The 17,410-nt window shown below is 40.0% G+C and overlaps 1 protein-coding gene across 6 annotated transcripts in view; it reads right to left on the bottom strand.

Annotated features, from left to right (window-relative positions):
- COL4A3 (collagen type IV alpha 3 chain) overlaps positions 1 to 17,410 on the bottom strand; it is a 133,628-nt gene that overhangs the window by 58,334 nt on the left and 57,884 nt on the right. For 4 of the 6 annotated variants that reach the window (XM_079925423.1, XM_079925426.1, XM_079925428.1 and 1 more), the window contains exons 2-13: positions 13,333 to 13,389; positions 11,502 to 11,591; positions 8,540 to 8,584; positions 7,892 to 7,936; positions 7,166 to 7,228; positions 5,947 to 6,000; positions 4,709 to 4,735; positions 4,090 to 4,167; positions 2,237 to 2,299; positions 2,076 to 2,111; positions 297 to 338; positions 11 to 88 (exon numbers count right to left, since the gene is read on the bottom strand). In XM_079925423.1, the coding sequence (XP_079781549.1) occupies positions 11 to 88; positions 297 to 338; positions 2,076 to 2,111; positions 2,237 to 2,299; positions 4,090 to 4,167; positions 4,709 to 4,735; positions 5,947 to 6,000; positions 7,166 to 7,228; positions 7,892 to 7,936; positions 8,540 to 8,584; positions 11,502 to 11,591; positions 13,333 to 13,389 (678 nt within the window). Of the gene's footprint in view, positions 1 to 10; positions 89 to 296; positions 339 to 1,945; positions 2,112 to 2,236; positions 2,857 to 4,089; positions 4,168 to 4,708; positions 4,736 to 5,946; positions 6,001 to 7,165; positions 7,229 to 7,891; positions 7,937 to 8,539; positions 8,585 to 11,501; positions 11,592 to 13,332; positions 13,390 to 17,410 lie in introns of those variants that run through there. The other 2 variants (XM_079925424.1, XM_079925427.1) reach the window with 2 other exon arrangements.

The raw sequence follows: 17,410 nt of genomic DNA, 5'->3' as shown, positions 1-17,410 counted from the left end.
GAAGAGTTACCGTTCTGTTAACCAGGCCGGTTAGTGTCACGATAACTGTTCCTGGTGGTCCCGGCGGTCCTGTTAATCCTTTCATACCCTAAAGACAAATACACTCAGGAATAAAAAACTAAGCTTGAGAGATCTACATTTCCTCTTTAGTTCTTACCTAGGAAGATAAAGCACATGAAACCTGAGACACAGGAAATACTTTCGTTTCAGTGTGACTTAGTGAATCAATTGTGTAAGTTGATTGCTAGGGAACTTAAAATATCTTGCCCACAGATAAACCACAGAATTTAAATTACCCGCTCTCCTTTTTGTCCTATCACGTTATCGCCCATGTGACCCTGTAAGAAAACACAAAACCAAATTTTTTTTTTAAAATGAACATGAATGTATAGTCTAAACCCATTAAGGTTCAATGTTTATAATTGAACATTTATATTTTAACTGTAATGTTACTATCGTGAAAGTTATTTTAGCTGTTTCTTGGAGTGGAGTGGCAACATGTTTCTTTTAAAAGTAGAGATCTTGAAGGGCAGAAAGCTTAAGGGGTTTACTTAATAGGGCAAGTGATAATAGGAGATGGTGTGGGCCAGGGGAAGGAGCCCAGCTCGGAGGACATTTTTCTGGCTCAGCCACCAGCCAATTTTGCTTCCTCTGGCTGGTAACTTCCTGATGCCCTAGTTTCCCCATCTTAAAAATAAGAGGGATGTGTAGCTGATCTTCAGGATTCTGAAATTCAAAACTTAATAGAGAACTAAGAATAGAATTCAAGCAACCTGACTTCACTAGTAAGTTAGTGACATGAGATAAGTCTGTGAATCATCTCTCTTCAGTAATCTATCATTTCAACCAATGTGTCTGTGCTTTTCTGCTCTTGAGTTTGCAGATTTTCCCCCAATTAGGCCACAAGCTGTAGAGAAAAGCACTTAACCTGAACCTATTCATCTCACAGGGTATGTATGTGTGTGCACGTGTGTGTGTGTGTGTGTGTGTGTGTGTGTGTGTGTGTGTACACATCAATGAAACAATAAATGTGAAAGCACCTTGGCAAGTACCCTACACACAAAGGCTATCTGACAGTAAGTAATTTCCTGGTGGGGCTCAGCCTTGCTCAACATTTTCTTACTTAAAATAATGAAGGGGATCAGAATATGCCATCCCCAAATATACCACTTTGGCAGAAGAATTATTTTGAGCTGAAGGCAAGTGAGAAACAGCAAATGCAGAAAAAGTTCCTTGTTCTCCCCCATCTGCCTCAAGACAGGGCCTAAATTTCCCTTTGTGAAGGTGTCACCCTCCCCTCTCCTGTACCAGGAAGAGAAGACAAGTCATCACTGGAGACAATACACACTTAAGTCTGCATAAACAAACTTTACTGAAATAACACTTATCTTCCGTTAGTTTCCCCCATATATTGACCTTTCCACAATCTACTGCCCCTTGAAGCTCAAAACCCTGTTCCTTTGTCCTGTCACTCCTCCACAAATTTATCACCCTTTGTTAAAATGGTATACAAGCCTCTGGGTCTGACTGCCTCTTTGGGGTTTTTTATTTCATTTCTGTGAGGTTTCCACATGCATATGAAATCAAACTTTCTTCCTACAGTTAACCCACTCACTGAACCTAAGAAGATAGAAGAAAAAGTTTTTTTCTTCCCCCATACTAACAGTTGGCCTTTGTAATAGAAAGAAATGCAGGACTGTGCTTAACGAGTCCATGAATAGTCATTTTTATTTACTAGTATAAAAACAGGTTGGCTTTGGGAAGCAGCCCAGTAAAAAAATATATAAGGTAAAGTGTTGCGGGAAACATAAAGAGTAGGAGTCCTTGCCCTTTTCCTGATGAGGAACTCCTTATAATTGAATGAAGACGCTTTGTATCAGAGATCAAGTTACTGAAGTGCAGGGAGAAGGGAAGTAGGAGGTGCAGAGCTGCTAGCCATGCTTACTTCCCTGCTGGGAATCCTTGTGAGTTCCAGAGGGGTGCCCAGCAGTGACCCACATGTGGAATCAGACTGAGTTTGGCTTTTAGATCGGTTAGGATGTTCTGGCTGACACAACATACGAATTGTCATCTACCTTAGGTCCTGGAGGTCCCATGGTTCCTGGAAAGCCCTAGAAAAATCCACCAGTTAAAATTACAGCAGGTAATGAATCAAGCCTAAAACTCTGTTTAAAATTTTAGGCTATAATTCTTTTATTAGTTACGATGTGTACAGCAATGGTGGCTTCATACTCACAAAGAATCCTGGAGGGCCAGGGGGACCAATAGGTCCAGGAAAACCTGGAAGGCCTGGCAAACCCTTTAAATTAAGAGAAGAATTAGAATAAGTTTAAATTTACTTCTCACTGAAGAACGATATCCATTAGTTAAATGCATTAAACTATTTTAGAAAAACCAGAGCCTAATGTTTCTTATTTATGGCTGCAATTGATTTCAATAGAGGCCATGTGTAACATGTGTTGCCATGTATAACAGGCTACCAGGATCATCCTGATGGTACTATTTCCAGGAAAATGACCAGAGCAGTTGCTTTACTTTAGAAGAGTTTTACAATTTTTAGAAATGTTTCCTCTCTCTCTCTCTCTCTCCCTCTCCAAGCACGCTCTTATCTCTGGGCCCTTCCACCTGCTCTGCCTCTGCCTAGAATCCTCTTTCCCCCGATATCTCTATAACTCACTTTCTCTCCCTTTTCTTATCTTTATTCAAACGTTATCCTTTCCATGGGGCCTTCCTGCCCATCCGACCTAATGCCACAACCTTCCTTCTAATCTGGACACTTCCTATCCCCCAACCCTGCATTATTTTTCTCCTTGGCATTTATTACTATCTAATACAACATATACTTAGTAATTTACATTTTTAAATATTTTCTCCTTCTAGAATGTGCCATGAGGGCAAACATTTTTGTTAAACTATTTTGGAGATTTGTGCACCTAACTAGCCCCTGGAACCTACCTGGCATGTAATAAGGATTTCTTGTATGACTGAAGGTCCCACTGCTATACTTTCAGCAGTAGCACAATGCGGTACACGGCCAACACTCAATACACATTGAAGGGATCCATCCGTGTCCCAGATTGCTACTATCTCCTCTTACTAGATGCCCTGCCCTCAGCATCTGGCTCCCTAAATGCTTCCTAAGCAAAAACACAAGAGCCATCATATTCTGCATCTTTTCTCAAAAGCTTATGCGGCCCCGAACCGTGTCATTCTTCAGTTTTGCAGCCCATCATTAGCTGCCATGGCTCACCATATAGATGTTCAACAACCTTAACTCAAACTCTTTGACTCACCCAGGCAAATTCCTATCTCTGCCCAGGAATTTCCACCTATACTTCTGAATTAAGTTAAAATATTTCTGATTAATTAACCTAAAAGTTAGTATCAAAAGATCCCCCCCCCTTTTTTTGGCTAAGACACGTTTATTTTTCCTACTTCTTTACAGCAAGAAAGCTTTTTGAGGGCCTTCAAAAACATATACCAATCAAATAACTTATCATCAAAAGATGCTTCTGAATTACAGAGTAAAGTGCACACAGCCACCAAATAGCTCTTTCCTTGTATCTATTCTGGATCACCCTCCGGCTACACACAGAGAGATCAGAAAGCAAACTATTCAACAGGAGAAAGGTGCAGTTAAATAAAATACTACTATCATGCAAACTTTACAATAGGACTGTTACGTAATATGACGATTTTAAATTGTATTCAACGTGTAATACAATCTTACCCGGGATTTCAACAAATACAAAGTGGAACACAACCATTCCCTGAAGGCTCCTTCTTAGATTTAGTAAAGCTTGGGTGATTGAGACTTAAGAAGAGGCTAAAAGACATATGTACAAAATCACCTTTTTTATATGAGCTAAATGTAGTTTCTTATAATGAGGTGAATGTGTTAGAATAAAATGAGGTAAATATGTAAATAGAAGAGATATGAATATCTATGAAGAACATTTGTAAGAGAGTGAGAAAGAGATAGAGGGAGAAGAAGAGAGAGAGAGAAGAAGAAGAAGAAAAAAGAGGTGGAAAGAGAGATACAGAGAGAAAGAGATGGAGAATGATAGGGATCTTCTCTGAAGTGAGTACCTGGAATCCTGGAGCTCCTGGCAACCCAGGGTCACCTTTTCCATCAAGGGCTACGCCTTCTCCTTCAGCAGGAGCCCCCTTGAAAATGAAGAAGTTCATCAAACATAAGCAATGTTATATCTTCAAAACTCCTCTAAATGGTTATTCAAGGTCATACCGCTTCAAGGATAAAAGCGCTTTCAGGATATATACTTAGAGAAATGCTTTAGGATTATTTAGTTATTCCATTTTGAAGAATTTAAAGCATTTTTGTATTTTCTAAACTTGACCATTTACTGTGGAGGGAAGAAAGACACAAGAATAATAGACCATTTCCCAAGACACCAAAATGAGTGGCAATTCCTTATCTAGAATTTGGGGCCCTGAGCATAAGTTCAGCTCTCTTTTCCCAGACCCTATTTTCCTAAAGAATAATACAAAACTTGTATTCCTGAAGACATATCTATGACAAGAAGTAGAAGTTGTTCAATAGGAATAAATATCATGTCCTAATTCCTATGATTTCTGAATTAATCATGAGATCTGATTTGTAATTACTTATGTCTTATTGTTTAATACAAGTCCCTTTCATATGTACAATTAGAGATTTTTTGACAATCACATGCCACAAATAACTTACTTTCTCTCCTTTCAAACCAACGGCACCCTAAGAAAAGGAGCGGCATATTAGCGACCAGAGGCAAATCAAATACACAGCATCCCTGCTTTGTCCTCCCTGCTATTCTGCCTTCTCTCCCTGCTCTGTACTTCCCACTGGCTTTTAAACATGCTCAAGTCTTTCTCATTTAAACAAAGTCTCCCCCTAAATCCACCCTCCCCATACTGCCTTGTCTATCTTTCATGTCATCGGCAAACTTCCCACTCTCTTCATCTCTCACATCTTTCTTACACTCACGTCTATGTCCTCCCTCCACCTGTCATGGAAGTTAAAGTCTGCAGTGACTTTGATGTTACTGAAACCGACGACAACACCTTAGTTCCCGCCTTACTGGATTTCTCAGCAGCACTAGGCAGCTCTCTGTCACTCCCCTTTACTGGAAATTGTTAAAAAGGAGATGGGTCCAAGATGGAATCACTCCTGTTAGGTCCACAGCAGCAAACCAAGACTTAATACCTAACCTGACTACGGTTTTAACCTACCCTAGGAATGTGACCTTTGACCCGCCAACCTGGAAATTCCTGGTCTGCACTGATAAGATATTCCACCCAATAACACCTTCCATTCCCCTTAAGAGGCAGCTTTGCCTAACAAAATGCCTTCTTTGTTAATAAAACAATACATTCTTTGCTAATAATGTCATTTTTTCCATTCCCTCTCTGGCTTTAAAAACCTTTCCTATCTATGGTCGGATGCAGCAACTCTCTCCTTGCTAGATGGGATGCTGCCAGCCTCGTGAATCATCCACTAAGGCCAATATTAGATGGTCAGATTTATTCAGTCAAATTTTTATTATTTAGCAACATCTTCCCTGGGCTTCCAGAATACACTCCCTGCTTTCTTCTACCTTAAGGGCCCTTCCTCCTTTACAGGCTTATTGTCCTTGATCTCACATTACATGCTGAAGCTCTCTAAGTCCCAGTTCCAGGGCCCTTTTCTCCTCTCTTCCATCCTTGAGTCACCACAATCCAGGCCTTTCCCACTGTCTAGTTCACATCTCCCCTTCAGTGTCTCAAAAGCAAAACAAAGTCTCAAAGTGCATTTATTCATTCATTTCTCAACTATTAGTTGAATGTCTACTGTCGGCTGCTTCAGACTTCCCCAAGGTCATGACAGATTTCTGTATGTGGTCATTCCAAAGGAAACTCTTTGTAATTGTACTTTATGTCTTGGATGGGGAGTTAGAAATATAAACGTACCGGGATGCCTGGGTAGCCTGGTGTCCCCCGAAGTCCTGGAAACCCTTGCTCACCCTGGAAGACATACAGAGCTTGTCATTCTTCTTAGTTGTTCTAGAACAGCCTATTGAGATAATTTCCCTGTTTCTCTCTTCCAACCCTGCAGTGGTAAATCTAGACAAAGTAACCCAAATTCCTTACAGCTACTGGGTCATGAGGCTGAAGGCCAGGAAACCATTATCTTAATTGAAAACAGGATTAGAATCTACTGTTTCTCAAATTGTGCATAAATGGCAAAAGGCTAATTGTGCCAAGAACTTTTCAATTGCTGCTTCCTTGAAACTTTAGTAATTACTCCTTTCATGGCCACCATTCTGGGGAAAAGGAGAGTGCAGTCAGGAAACAAAGGAGATGAATGAACATCGAAAAGCTCAGTCATTCTATTCCAAAGACCAAGTTTGCATTCCAAGCCTTAGTTTCTGATTTATATATACTCACAACCTCAGATGCAAATAACCATTTGAGCCTGCGTGCCACAACTATTGAAGCCCGCACACCTAGAGCCCCTGCTCCGCAGCAAGAGAAAACACCACAATGAGAAGCCCGCGCAGTGCGACGAAGAGTAGCCTCCGGTCGCCAGAACTAGAGAAAGCCCGCATGCGGCGACGAAGACCCAAGGCAGCCAAAAATAAATAAATAAATTTTTTAAAAAAGAAAGCAAGGTGGGGGAGGGGAGGGGAATTGGATGCAGACACTCCAATGGTACTCCAAACTTCCAGTTATAAGATAAATAAGTACTAGGGAGGGAATGCACAACATGATAAATCTAATTAACACTGCTGTATGTTATACATGAACATTGACAGCGTAAATCCTAAGAGTTCTCATCACACACACAAATGTTTTTTCTTTCTTTAATTTTGTATCTATAAGAGATGGTGGGTTCACTAAACTATTGTGATGATCATTTCATGGTGTATGTAAGTCAAATCATTATGCTGGACACTTTGAACTTATGTATTGCTGTATGTCAATTATATCTCAATAAAACTGGAAGAAAGTAAAGAAAAAGGCATAAGAAGAAAGAAAACCATCGTATGTCTGCCCTGAAGACACATACCATCGGTTCTGGCTAAAAGAATATTTCAAGGAAAGTCTAGCCTGTCTCATTACTACTTCACCTTGATTTATTCATTTAGCAAAACGTTAACTAACCATCTCCTGTGTGAGGCATACATACCTTAGAACCATTGCATCCTGGCAAACCGACAGGTCCATACGGTCCAGGATGGCCTGGGATGCCCTAAACAATAGAGCAAGTCTCAAAAAGGAGAGATAATCAGGCCCCGGGAACAGGTGGAAACAGTGCAGAAACCATGGTGGGAAAAGATGGGCTAATTTAGATAGTTCTTTAAGTATAAATGGTTATTTAAATAAAGTAGTAAATTAGTTATTTTAGATAATAATTTAAATAAAAATCATAGCAAATAAAATAGGCTAATTAAAACCAAAAATTATCCAGTGAGATACAGATATTTAAGATAAAACAAAAGGTCTTTCTATATAAAATAAGTCCATTAGCATGCTGTGTTAAGCTGGCATAAAGGAAAGAGAAGAGGGAAGTGTGCACAGAGGTAACTATTTTATTATTTTATTATCCTGTGCTATCAAGCAGAGTTCATTCTATTCTATTCTATTCTATTCTATTCTATTCTATTCTATCCCATCCCACCCCATCCCATCCCATCCCATTCTATCTCAATCTGTTCCATCTGTTTGTATCTCAGGAAATATACTTTGACTTGTATGTCTTGTAAATCCACACTCTAATACACTATGTGATTCTGATATTTTCATCATGAAGCAAATGTATCAGTACTCATTTTCTTGTGCTATTGCTTTAACATCTTTATTAAAATGAGCTTACTTCTTATTATTCCATTTACACATTTTTCTCATTACTTACTGGAAGTCCAGGAGGACCTGAAAATCCTGGTAATCCAGTTGTTCCCTAAAGACATAGAAAACGGAGAGGGCGGCAAGAAAAAAACTCTTTAAAGATGTTCAACCTATAATCAAAAAATGATTTACCATGCCAATAACCCCGTTCTGCAACTATAATTGGGAACACTAAAAACTATTTGAAAAACAAAAAAAGGCTTGACAAACTTTGTAAATCTTCCATTTATATAACTTTTAAAAGAGATGATTAAGATTGCTTTGGGCCTTTCTTGGGTAGCTTATTTCAGGTTTCATTTGCATACAGTAAAGTGCTCCAATCTTCCACAAACAGATTGAGGAATGTTTATATATGTGCATATGCATATATTGGTGATACTGTCACCCCATCCAGACATAGAACATCTCCAACACCCCAGATGGTTCCCTCATGCCCTCTCAAAGTCAGTTAACACCTACCCTCAACAAAGTAAGGACTGTTTTGACTTCTACCATCATAGACTGGTTTTACCTGTTCCTGAACTTCATCTATAGAAGTGTATCACACACAATGTACTCCTTTGTGACATCTGTATAACTTTTACAGTGCAGATTTCTTTTTTTAAAAAAAAGAATTTTCAGCAAACAGTCAGGCTAGACTGGTTGGACTACTAACCCTCACGCCTTTGGGACCAGTGAATCCTGGAAGTCCTGGAGAGCCCTAGATCCAAAGGAGAAAACAAAAGGTAAGCACTGTGACAATTATTTGGCACTAATAAGCCCATAAATGAAAGGTCCCAGTTTTATTCACACGCCAAAGAGTTTTGCTCTTGCGATTATTTCATCGTTAATACGGTTCAATTGCTTGTTGTTTCATTGGCGCTATAGTATTTATCCGAAAGGACAAACAAAAACCAATTCATACCCTTGCTACTCAAGGTGCGGGATCCAACAGTAGCCTCATCGGGGAGCTTGTTAGAAATACAGCTCCCTCACCTCCCAGACCCATTGATTCAGAATTTGCATTTCAACAAGATGTGATGATAATTCTTGCTCACATTAGTGTCTGAGAAGTGCCTCTGGAAAAGCCCCACATTAGCCAGACAGCTGCCGGGGGCTGATAAGGATGAATGACACGATTACAACAGTGGATGAGAATGGCAGCCAATATTTCTGTGCATGAGAAACACTTTATTAGCAAAATGTCCCTGGTGGGCACAAATAAATAAATAGCGAACTAAGGACTGCCTGAACCAGAGATAAACTTGCTTCAAGAACACGATGAATACATTTGGAGGTCCTGTTTCTTAGAGAATAACCACAAACAAAACTGTTTTCACGAGGCCACTTGGTGTGAAAGTTCCATTACCCAAAAGTTTTTCATCATTCCTGAGAGTTTCAGTATGTTTTGGTATTTCTGATTATTTGAGGAAAAGGTTGTTACAGAGCCTTCTGAGACTGGACTGTCAAGGCCAAAGTCAGCCTTTCCTGTCTGAGGTAGAATTCCTGGGTGTGTGACCATGGCCCCCTCCTCTGCAGGATGCTGTGTGTAATCTGCAAAGGTAGAAGCGTGACTTGCAGGTTTCACATCCCCATTATAAATTTTCTCTTATCTTCTATAGGAGAATATATAGAAAATATTTAAAATTAAGACATTTATAAACCTGAAAAATCTTTTTGGTCAGGTTTTAATATTCTCTGATTGTCTGCCTTTGATCAGATTATCATTTGTGACTACATCTCTGAGCTATACTTTAACATATGAACTCATGACAACATAAGTTTCTGGATGAACTTTAGGAAATACCTGCACACCATGTAACCTATACGAAGCACCCTGTATTTACAACTATAATTTTAATTTATTGCTGGCTTCTCTAAAGAAATGCTAAGGAAACCAGCAGAGTGGGGTGCAGAGGACAAAATAAAAAGGAAGGAGTTGGCATTAAGCTGATCCTAAGTCCAGCGTTGAAGTGACAACTTCATTCTACCAGGAGAATGGAGGGAAATCTGAGGCCACACCCTGAAGGAACGCAGCGGAATGTTCAGACACTAAACATGTCTGAAATCAGACACCAAATATCCAGAATCTGAATGACTTTTTCAAAATTAGTATCAGAGGAAGGAGAAATGAAGAAACAAAAAGCATACACAAATACAATAAAGTAGAATTCCTGGGAAATAATAAGCTTTGCAGTTTTACTTGGAAACAGTAGGTGTGGGTTTAGTTTCTTTGGCTGTAAGAGTTTGATTCTGGCGTCATCTAATACTGGATTTGAACTGTGATTTTGTCACCTATTAGCTATGTAATCCAGAACAAATTACTTAAGTGCTCTGAGAATCAGTTTCCTCATCTCTAAGATGGAGATAATAATATGTAACTATAGTCATGATTGATGGGATCAATGTGAGGGATAAATGAGATCTAGTCAAGAATAAATGTCCCAATGCCTGGCTCAGAATAAATTAGCAGAAAATGTTGCCTAAATAGTCTATACATCTGAAATTTAAAAAGACTCTGTGTGGATCAATTATAATTGCATTTTCGTAATTTATTAGTTAGTTCACAGCTCCCTGGAAACCGGCAGCCAGGGGAGCGACCCAGTGGATGCGTGAGAGCCCAGGCTTAAGTCCACAGCAGGAAAGAGCCATCAGCAGATCTAGTGGTTATACAGTTAGTTAGCAAATCCTCTAGGGCATTTATTGAAACAAAGCCCTTTGTTGTATCACAGACTTTAGGATAAAAATCTGTGATGAGTGTGAAGGGCAGTAGGCTCTGGTAGGAACCTTAGGATGCCTGACGTGTAAGGGACCAGCTGAGAAAGAGGAAAGCAAAGAAAAGAGGATTCCAGAAACAAAGACATGTGTTTCAAGGAAAAGAGAGTGATCCACACAGTTGGAAACAAAGCAGAGGGGTCCAGGTCAGATAAAGACACAGAGTATCCTTCTGCATTGGCCTTTTGGAGGCCATGGGTGACCTGGAGGTCATGGGTTTTCAGGGCAGTGGGCAGGAAGCAAATTGTTGCTGGCTGAGGAGTGAATAGGAGATGAAACACAGCCAGTGTGGTTAGTTATTTTATTTTTTTAAAAGAAGCTTGACTGAGAAAGGTAAGACAGGGAAAGGATGGCAATCCTTTGGTTACAGGACCTGAACGATCTAGAGGAAGTTTATATTGGTACGGGTTTTATATTTGCATGCTTAAGGATGGAAAGAGAAAAACCAACATCAAAAGGAAAGTTGAAATGGCTGAGAAAGAGGACACACCATCAGAACAGGGTTCTAGTAGGAATCCCAGCGACCAGGATACCGGTAGAGGGATAGGTCCTGAATGGAAGGTAAAAAGAACTCATCCTTTCATGTGGGACGAAAGAAGGGAGGGGCCGATGCAGGTAGGGAGACTGTAGCTCAGGGAGGGGGATGAGGTAGAGCAGGGAGCTTGAAGATAATGATAATCATTTGAATCATCTTGGAATAAGATTCAGTTCGGAGGGCCCAGCTAAGACCGGAGCAGGAAATTACCAGAGCGTCCATCAGCTGGCTGCGATGTGGAATTCTCTCCAGGTTCTCAGCAGCCCTGGGGTCAGCATAAAGAAGGTTAAGTGGACTGGGGATTTTTTGAACTCACAGACTGGCATACCTTGGGTCCCTGTGGTCCAGGCAGGCCTTCCGGACCTGGGTATCCTTTCTGGCCGGGAGGCCCAGGGGGTCCGGGAAAGCCTTTCTCCCCCTGTTAAAATCAAAACAAGACAATAAACACAGAGAACAGCAATTCCCAGGAATAAACACACCCATAACCATCATTTTCTTTTCTTTATGATGTAATGATAATATCTTGCATATTTTTTCCTTGGATTAAAAAAAAATAGCCCTCAGCAGTAAGTACAAGAGTAACTCTAAATTTTCAGCTGTTAGTATTTGTCTGTAGGCTTGAAAGTGTTTGTCTTTGGTCTCCTGGAAACTCTACATTTACCCAAATGGTAGAGCTGCCCAGAACAGAGATTAAGGGAGCATGAATCAAGAACTGAGGGGAAAGCCCAGCTAGAGAGATGGAGGTTGGTGGAGTGTGTTTTCTGGGGGATGGAGAGACAGTGAAAATCAGGCACAAGAATGTCTTGAGAGTGTGCATAATTGCTATGTAGCTTGAAAGAACCACACACAGGCTATGAGTTTTAGTCCTTTCTTGATTACACAGGGATTAGGAATTCAATCTGCTGTTTGTGGAGGAGATGCAGGAGAGATATCGAGTGGCAAAACGAAAAGTGTGAGCTAAATAGTTAAGAGATGATATTATGGGAAAGCCCTCAGGGATGAGTGAGTAATTTAGTAATTTAGGCCCAATGAGGGACATGTTTCTGCCACAAATAATCTTCCCACGTGGAAGATTATTTGTGGACACAGATCCCACCGTGGGACACAGATCCCACGGTTCCTCTTTAATAGTAAAGGCCACAGGTTGATTCAGTCAATCTAGTTACACAATTAGCAAATTTGATTTTTAAAAGAGTGATCAAGTCAGCGATTTCACAGTGTGTGTGAAATCCAATAAAAAGAGAAATAAAAGCATTTGCTAGACCCGTCTTAATACTCCATTACCTTCACACACCTGGAACAGCATCTCACCCAGAGTAGGGATTCCATAAATGCTTCTTGAATTCGAGAATGAATCATAGCTTTCCAACATGGATCTGAATATACTACTTTCATAGCTTCAGGAAATACCCTAAGTCAAACTACGCATGAATTATAGAATACTTTAAAATAAATATGGTAATTTTTATTATTTTGTCTAAAGAGCTTAAAATATGTTCTAAAAATATTTTTAAGCAGTCATCTTTCAATATTGTTAAGCAATTCATTAGCATATCTGAGAAAAGGGTTTTGTAAACAAAGGACAAACTTTAGTTCTGCCTCTGTCTTAATCATCACAAATTGAAAGTTAATGGAGCGAATTAATGAGATTTCACGGCACTCATTTTTCACTCCAATTCTACAATGGAGATGCTTTCCTCCGCCGAATTTTTGCCTCAGCTAGAGTGCTGATGCAAGATTCTTCCACCAGGGGCCGCCCTCACACCAATGCTGCAGGGCAAAATCTGCAGGTTTCAATGTTTCTGCCAAAGTGAGGCAATCAAGTTGTTTTCAGTTGTTCTCTCGCGTTTAGCAACAATGTAAATAGGGTATACACACGGAGGCATTCTTATAAACTCTGTTGTTCTTTAACTTACTATCTTTTCTTTACACATCAAGAGAGTTACAGTAACTGCCGGTATTTATACAAGTTATTTGAAGTTTCCCTCCAAGGCCTTTTTCTACCACCCCAGGTTCATGTTTATATACAGCTACTTTGAAATTGGACTTGGGGAATGGAATATCATACTGCTGATCTTTTTGCTACGAATGAAAGAAGAGTGTGAATCCTTTAATGAGCTCTCTGGAGAAAAGAAGCAGAATGAAGGTTTTGTGTTTACCTTCTCCCCTTTGGTCCCATCACAGAAGCACTGGCCTTTGTCTTTACAGACACAGCCCTAGGAAGAGGGAAAGAGAAAGGGTTTTGTTTAAAAATGGCTTAATAGAGCCCAACTGACAGAACAAAAGCAAACATATTTTTCTGTTCTTTGAGAATCAAACACTATTTAGCAGGATCCCTGTGATACTGTAGCAATTTATCAATAGAAATAGAGTAGAAAAGTGAGATGTACATAGAACTGTGGAGAGTACATCATTTTTATTGTATTTAGGAATTTCAAGTAACTTATTTATGCAAAAAACCAAGTCAACTCTCCTTTTTTTCAGAACAATATATAGTTGAACCAAAGACCTACTGTATAGCACAGGGAACTATATTCAACATCTTGTAATAACCTAAAATGGAAAAGAATCTGAAAAAGAAAACATATATATGACTGAATCACTTTGCTGTACACCTGAAACTAACACAACATTGTAAATGAACTATACTTCAATTAAACAATGGTTAAATAAATTAAAAATATATATATATATAGTTGAACCATATGAAATTTCCATTGTTGTAGGTAGAAAGTGGTCTAATGTTTGCAAATTTCTTAGGTTCAGCAAAATGAACATATATGTATTTGTGTATACTAATTGGTGATATCTTCTATAGGTAATTCTAAGGTTTTCTTTTCCTGAAATAATGTTCAATACTGAGAAAAGATTATCAGTACCCGTCATGTATTTTAAAGAACAAACTAATTAACTGGAGCTAATATCAAAATGCTTTTTCTTATTAAAAAACAAAACCAAAAATTTAGCTGTGAACTTGGGAACTCTTACCCGTCTAACTAGTCACTTTGACACACTTACAGGCCCAGCTTTCACATCTCTGCACACACCGACTCTAATGAAGGTCAATTTTTAAATTCCTCTCTGCCAGCAGAGGAACAAAGAGAAACAGATTTAAACAGTGGATTTAAAAAAATTTTTGACACACCTTCTATAGTTATATATTTATCTTTTTTGGGGCGATGTTAATATTGACTGGAAATCAGTTTATTTTCCCCAGGAAAAGATAGTAATTGACAGCAGAGGCAGGGCAAGGCTAGGAGATGTGATGGCTGGTAGGAAAAAGAAAAAGAAATTGCCTCAGATATTCCCAAAGTGGGGACCCTGTTTGTGCAATCAAATAAGAATACACAAACATCTTTAATTGAATATATTTTCTGAGCCGAGAGCAGTAGGCTATGCTGTTATTCAAGAAAGAGGAGGGCTTCCCTGGTGGCGCAGTGGTTGAGAGTCCGCCTGCCGATGCAGGGGACATGGATTCGTGCCCCGGTCTGGTAAGATCCCACATACCGCGGAGCGGCTGAGCCCGTGAGCCGTGGCCGTTGAGCCTGCGCGTCTGTAGCCTGTGCTCCACAATGGGAGAAGCCACAGGAGTGAGAGGCCCGCGTACAGCAAAAAGAAAAAAAAAAAAAGAAAGGGGAGTCCATAGTAATTTTCATACACTCATCATTGATCCTCACCACATTTACACGCATCTCAATTTATATGAATGGAAAGTAATTAACCGAAAAGGAAAGTCTATATTTTTCCCAAGGTTGGCTATTTGGTTTTTTTTAGACTAAATTTTTCCACTTTTCCTCCCAGATGCTTGGGGTTATTAAGTCATACCTAGCTTAATTATTTTAATCTTGTCTTTCTAGGTTTTTAAACGTTAGTGTTCATTTCAGTCACATGTTTAAGTATACTAAGTATATACTGAATCTAATACACTAATTTAGTACACTAGTATGCTGATATCTACTAAAGCAGTAGTTCTCCAAGTGTGGATTTCCAGACCAGCAGCACCAGCATTATCTGGAAACTTCTCAGAAATGCAAATTCTCGGCCCTACCCTAGATGCACTGAATCAGTAATCCTGGTGTGGGTCTCAGTAATCAAAATAGGCCCCCTGGGTGACTCTGATACTACCAGTCTAAACCAATAGCTAAATTCCCAGTCTGTAGGGTAGAGCTAATTCTCTGAAGATTTCTGAACACTATGCCATTTGAGACACTCATTTGCACATCCGCTCTTTGTTTATGATGCCATTTCTTCTCTCATTCCAGGAAAGTAGCCAGGCTTGTATGCCCCTCACTTTCGGGATGCTTTTGTCACTGGGCTGAAAGCAAAAGCTGCCTGAAGACAAGATTTCTCCTGGCTTCTGTTTCTGGAGTGTAGGGACCTGTTGACCGTTGGCCCCAAGAGTGGAAGGGCCAGCAAGATGTTCCCACACGGTGTCTGGAAGAGGCAGCAGGGCCTCGGGAAGGAAAGTCCGAGTCCTACACCCAAGGGGACCAGATACTGGGGCGAGGAACTTCAACCTGGGCAAGGAGCTGGGGCTCAAGTTTCCACAGCAGTGTGGCCACTGTTTTACATGGTCAGAGACCATGAGCATCTCTGATTCTTCTGCCTCCCAGACACCACACAACACCTGGATTCCAAGCATCTCTGGACCACAGGTAAGAGGAGGCAACTGGGCAGTCCTCTAACTCCAAAGAAGACGCATGCAGGTCATCTTAATTTTATTTCTTACAGTAAAAGTCATAGTCACTCTATACTACTGGGAACCTTTCAACCTTAGCTTGAACAAATAAATGTTTGCTGAACTCCTCCAAACTCCCCCTTCTTATATGCTCCCCTGGGCCACTTGCAGTTCTATGTTTAATGTATATTTTCCTTGATGGCCCTAAGTCCCAGGAAAGAAGGAATTGTCCAGTCTTGTTCACAATGGCAACTGGGGCATATAACATGTCCTGAACAAATGCTTGTAGATTGACTGAATGGATAAGTGAGTGGATGGAGCGCTGGTAATTTGTTTACATCCAGTTTGGTCCTGGAATTTCAATGCATGTGATGTCTATGGCTGTTGTTGGGCTGCCATGACTAAGATATTTCCTATATAAATGTATATAGATTCTATATGTATGAATTCTGAACAACTGTGATTGAAGTGGAAGAGAATGAAACTAGAAGCTTTGGCTCTTTTAACACATGTTAAAATTAACACAAGGCTAATTAGTTGTTACTTGCTTGGATATAAATTTTTTTCTGGAAAAAATTTAAATCTTCAGAAGATTGAAAAACAGTACAATGAACACCTATGTATCTTCTCACCTAGGTTTCTCAACTGTTAACGTGCTTTCCCAGCCTTTACAGCTACACACACGCGCGCACACACACACACACACACACACACACACACACTTTCTTGCCAAACCGTTCAAAAGTAGACTGTAGATACCATGACACTTTACACCTAATACTTCTGCATGCATCTCCCCAAAACAAGAGTATATTCTTATCCAATTACAACATTATTTCCAAACCTAAGGAAGCAACATTGATAAAATAACTTAGAGTTACTAGTTTTTAAACAAGATCTTCAGCTTTACAAGACCCTTGATGACCATTAGAAAATGAAAAGCTATTTAATTTTTAACAAATCTTTTTTTTACTTTATATTTATTTATTTTATTTTATTGGCTGTGTCGGGTCTTAGTTGCAGCACGCAGGATCTTTCATTGTGGGGCGCTGGCTTCTCTCTCGCTGAGGCGCGCGAGCTCAATAGCTGTGGCGTGCAGGCTTAGTTGCTCTGTGGCAGATGGGATCTTAGGTCCCTGACCAAGGATCGTACTCACGTCCCCTGCATTGGAAGGCGGATTCTTTACCACTGGACCACCAGGGAAGTCCCACAAATCTTTTATTTCATACCAGAGATTTGGTCTTAATCAGTGATTTCACATATAATCAATACACGAGGTCTGATCTTAACAAGTGACTGTCACAGATCCAAGAAGCTGTAGAGCCGACACGGCTGCACCCGGAGGTCAGGCGTGGGACTCTGAGTGTCAGCCCTCGCTCCTCTGAATTCCCTCTTGCCTGGGGACTGGTCGCCCATCAACACCAACAGCAACTCTGATCCTTGTTCTTTGTCATCAAAACCATGGCACCTGATTTTTTACATTATTGCCCTTGAGTTTGCTTGAATCTTCAAGGGGTGACATATTTAGCTTTTGTTTGTATTTGGTTTCATTGTTTGCA

Source organism: Stenella coeruleoalba (genome assembly GCF_951394435.1).
Source record: "Stenella coeruleoalba genome assembly, chromosome: 6".
NCBI lineage: Eukaryota > Metazoa > Chordata > Mammalia > Artiodactyla > Delphinidae > Stenella > Stenella coeruleoalba.
Note: the sequence above shows the minus strand (reverse complement) of the source record. Positions and strands in the feature narration are given on the sequence as shown.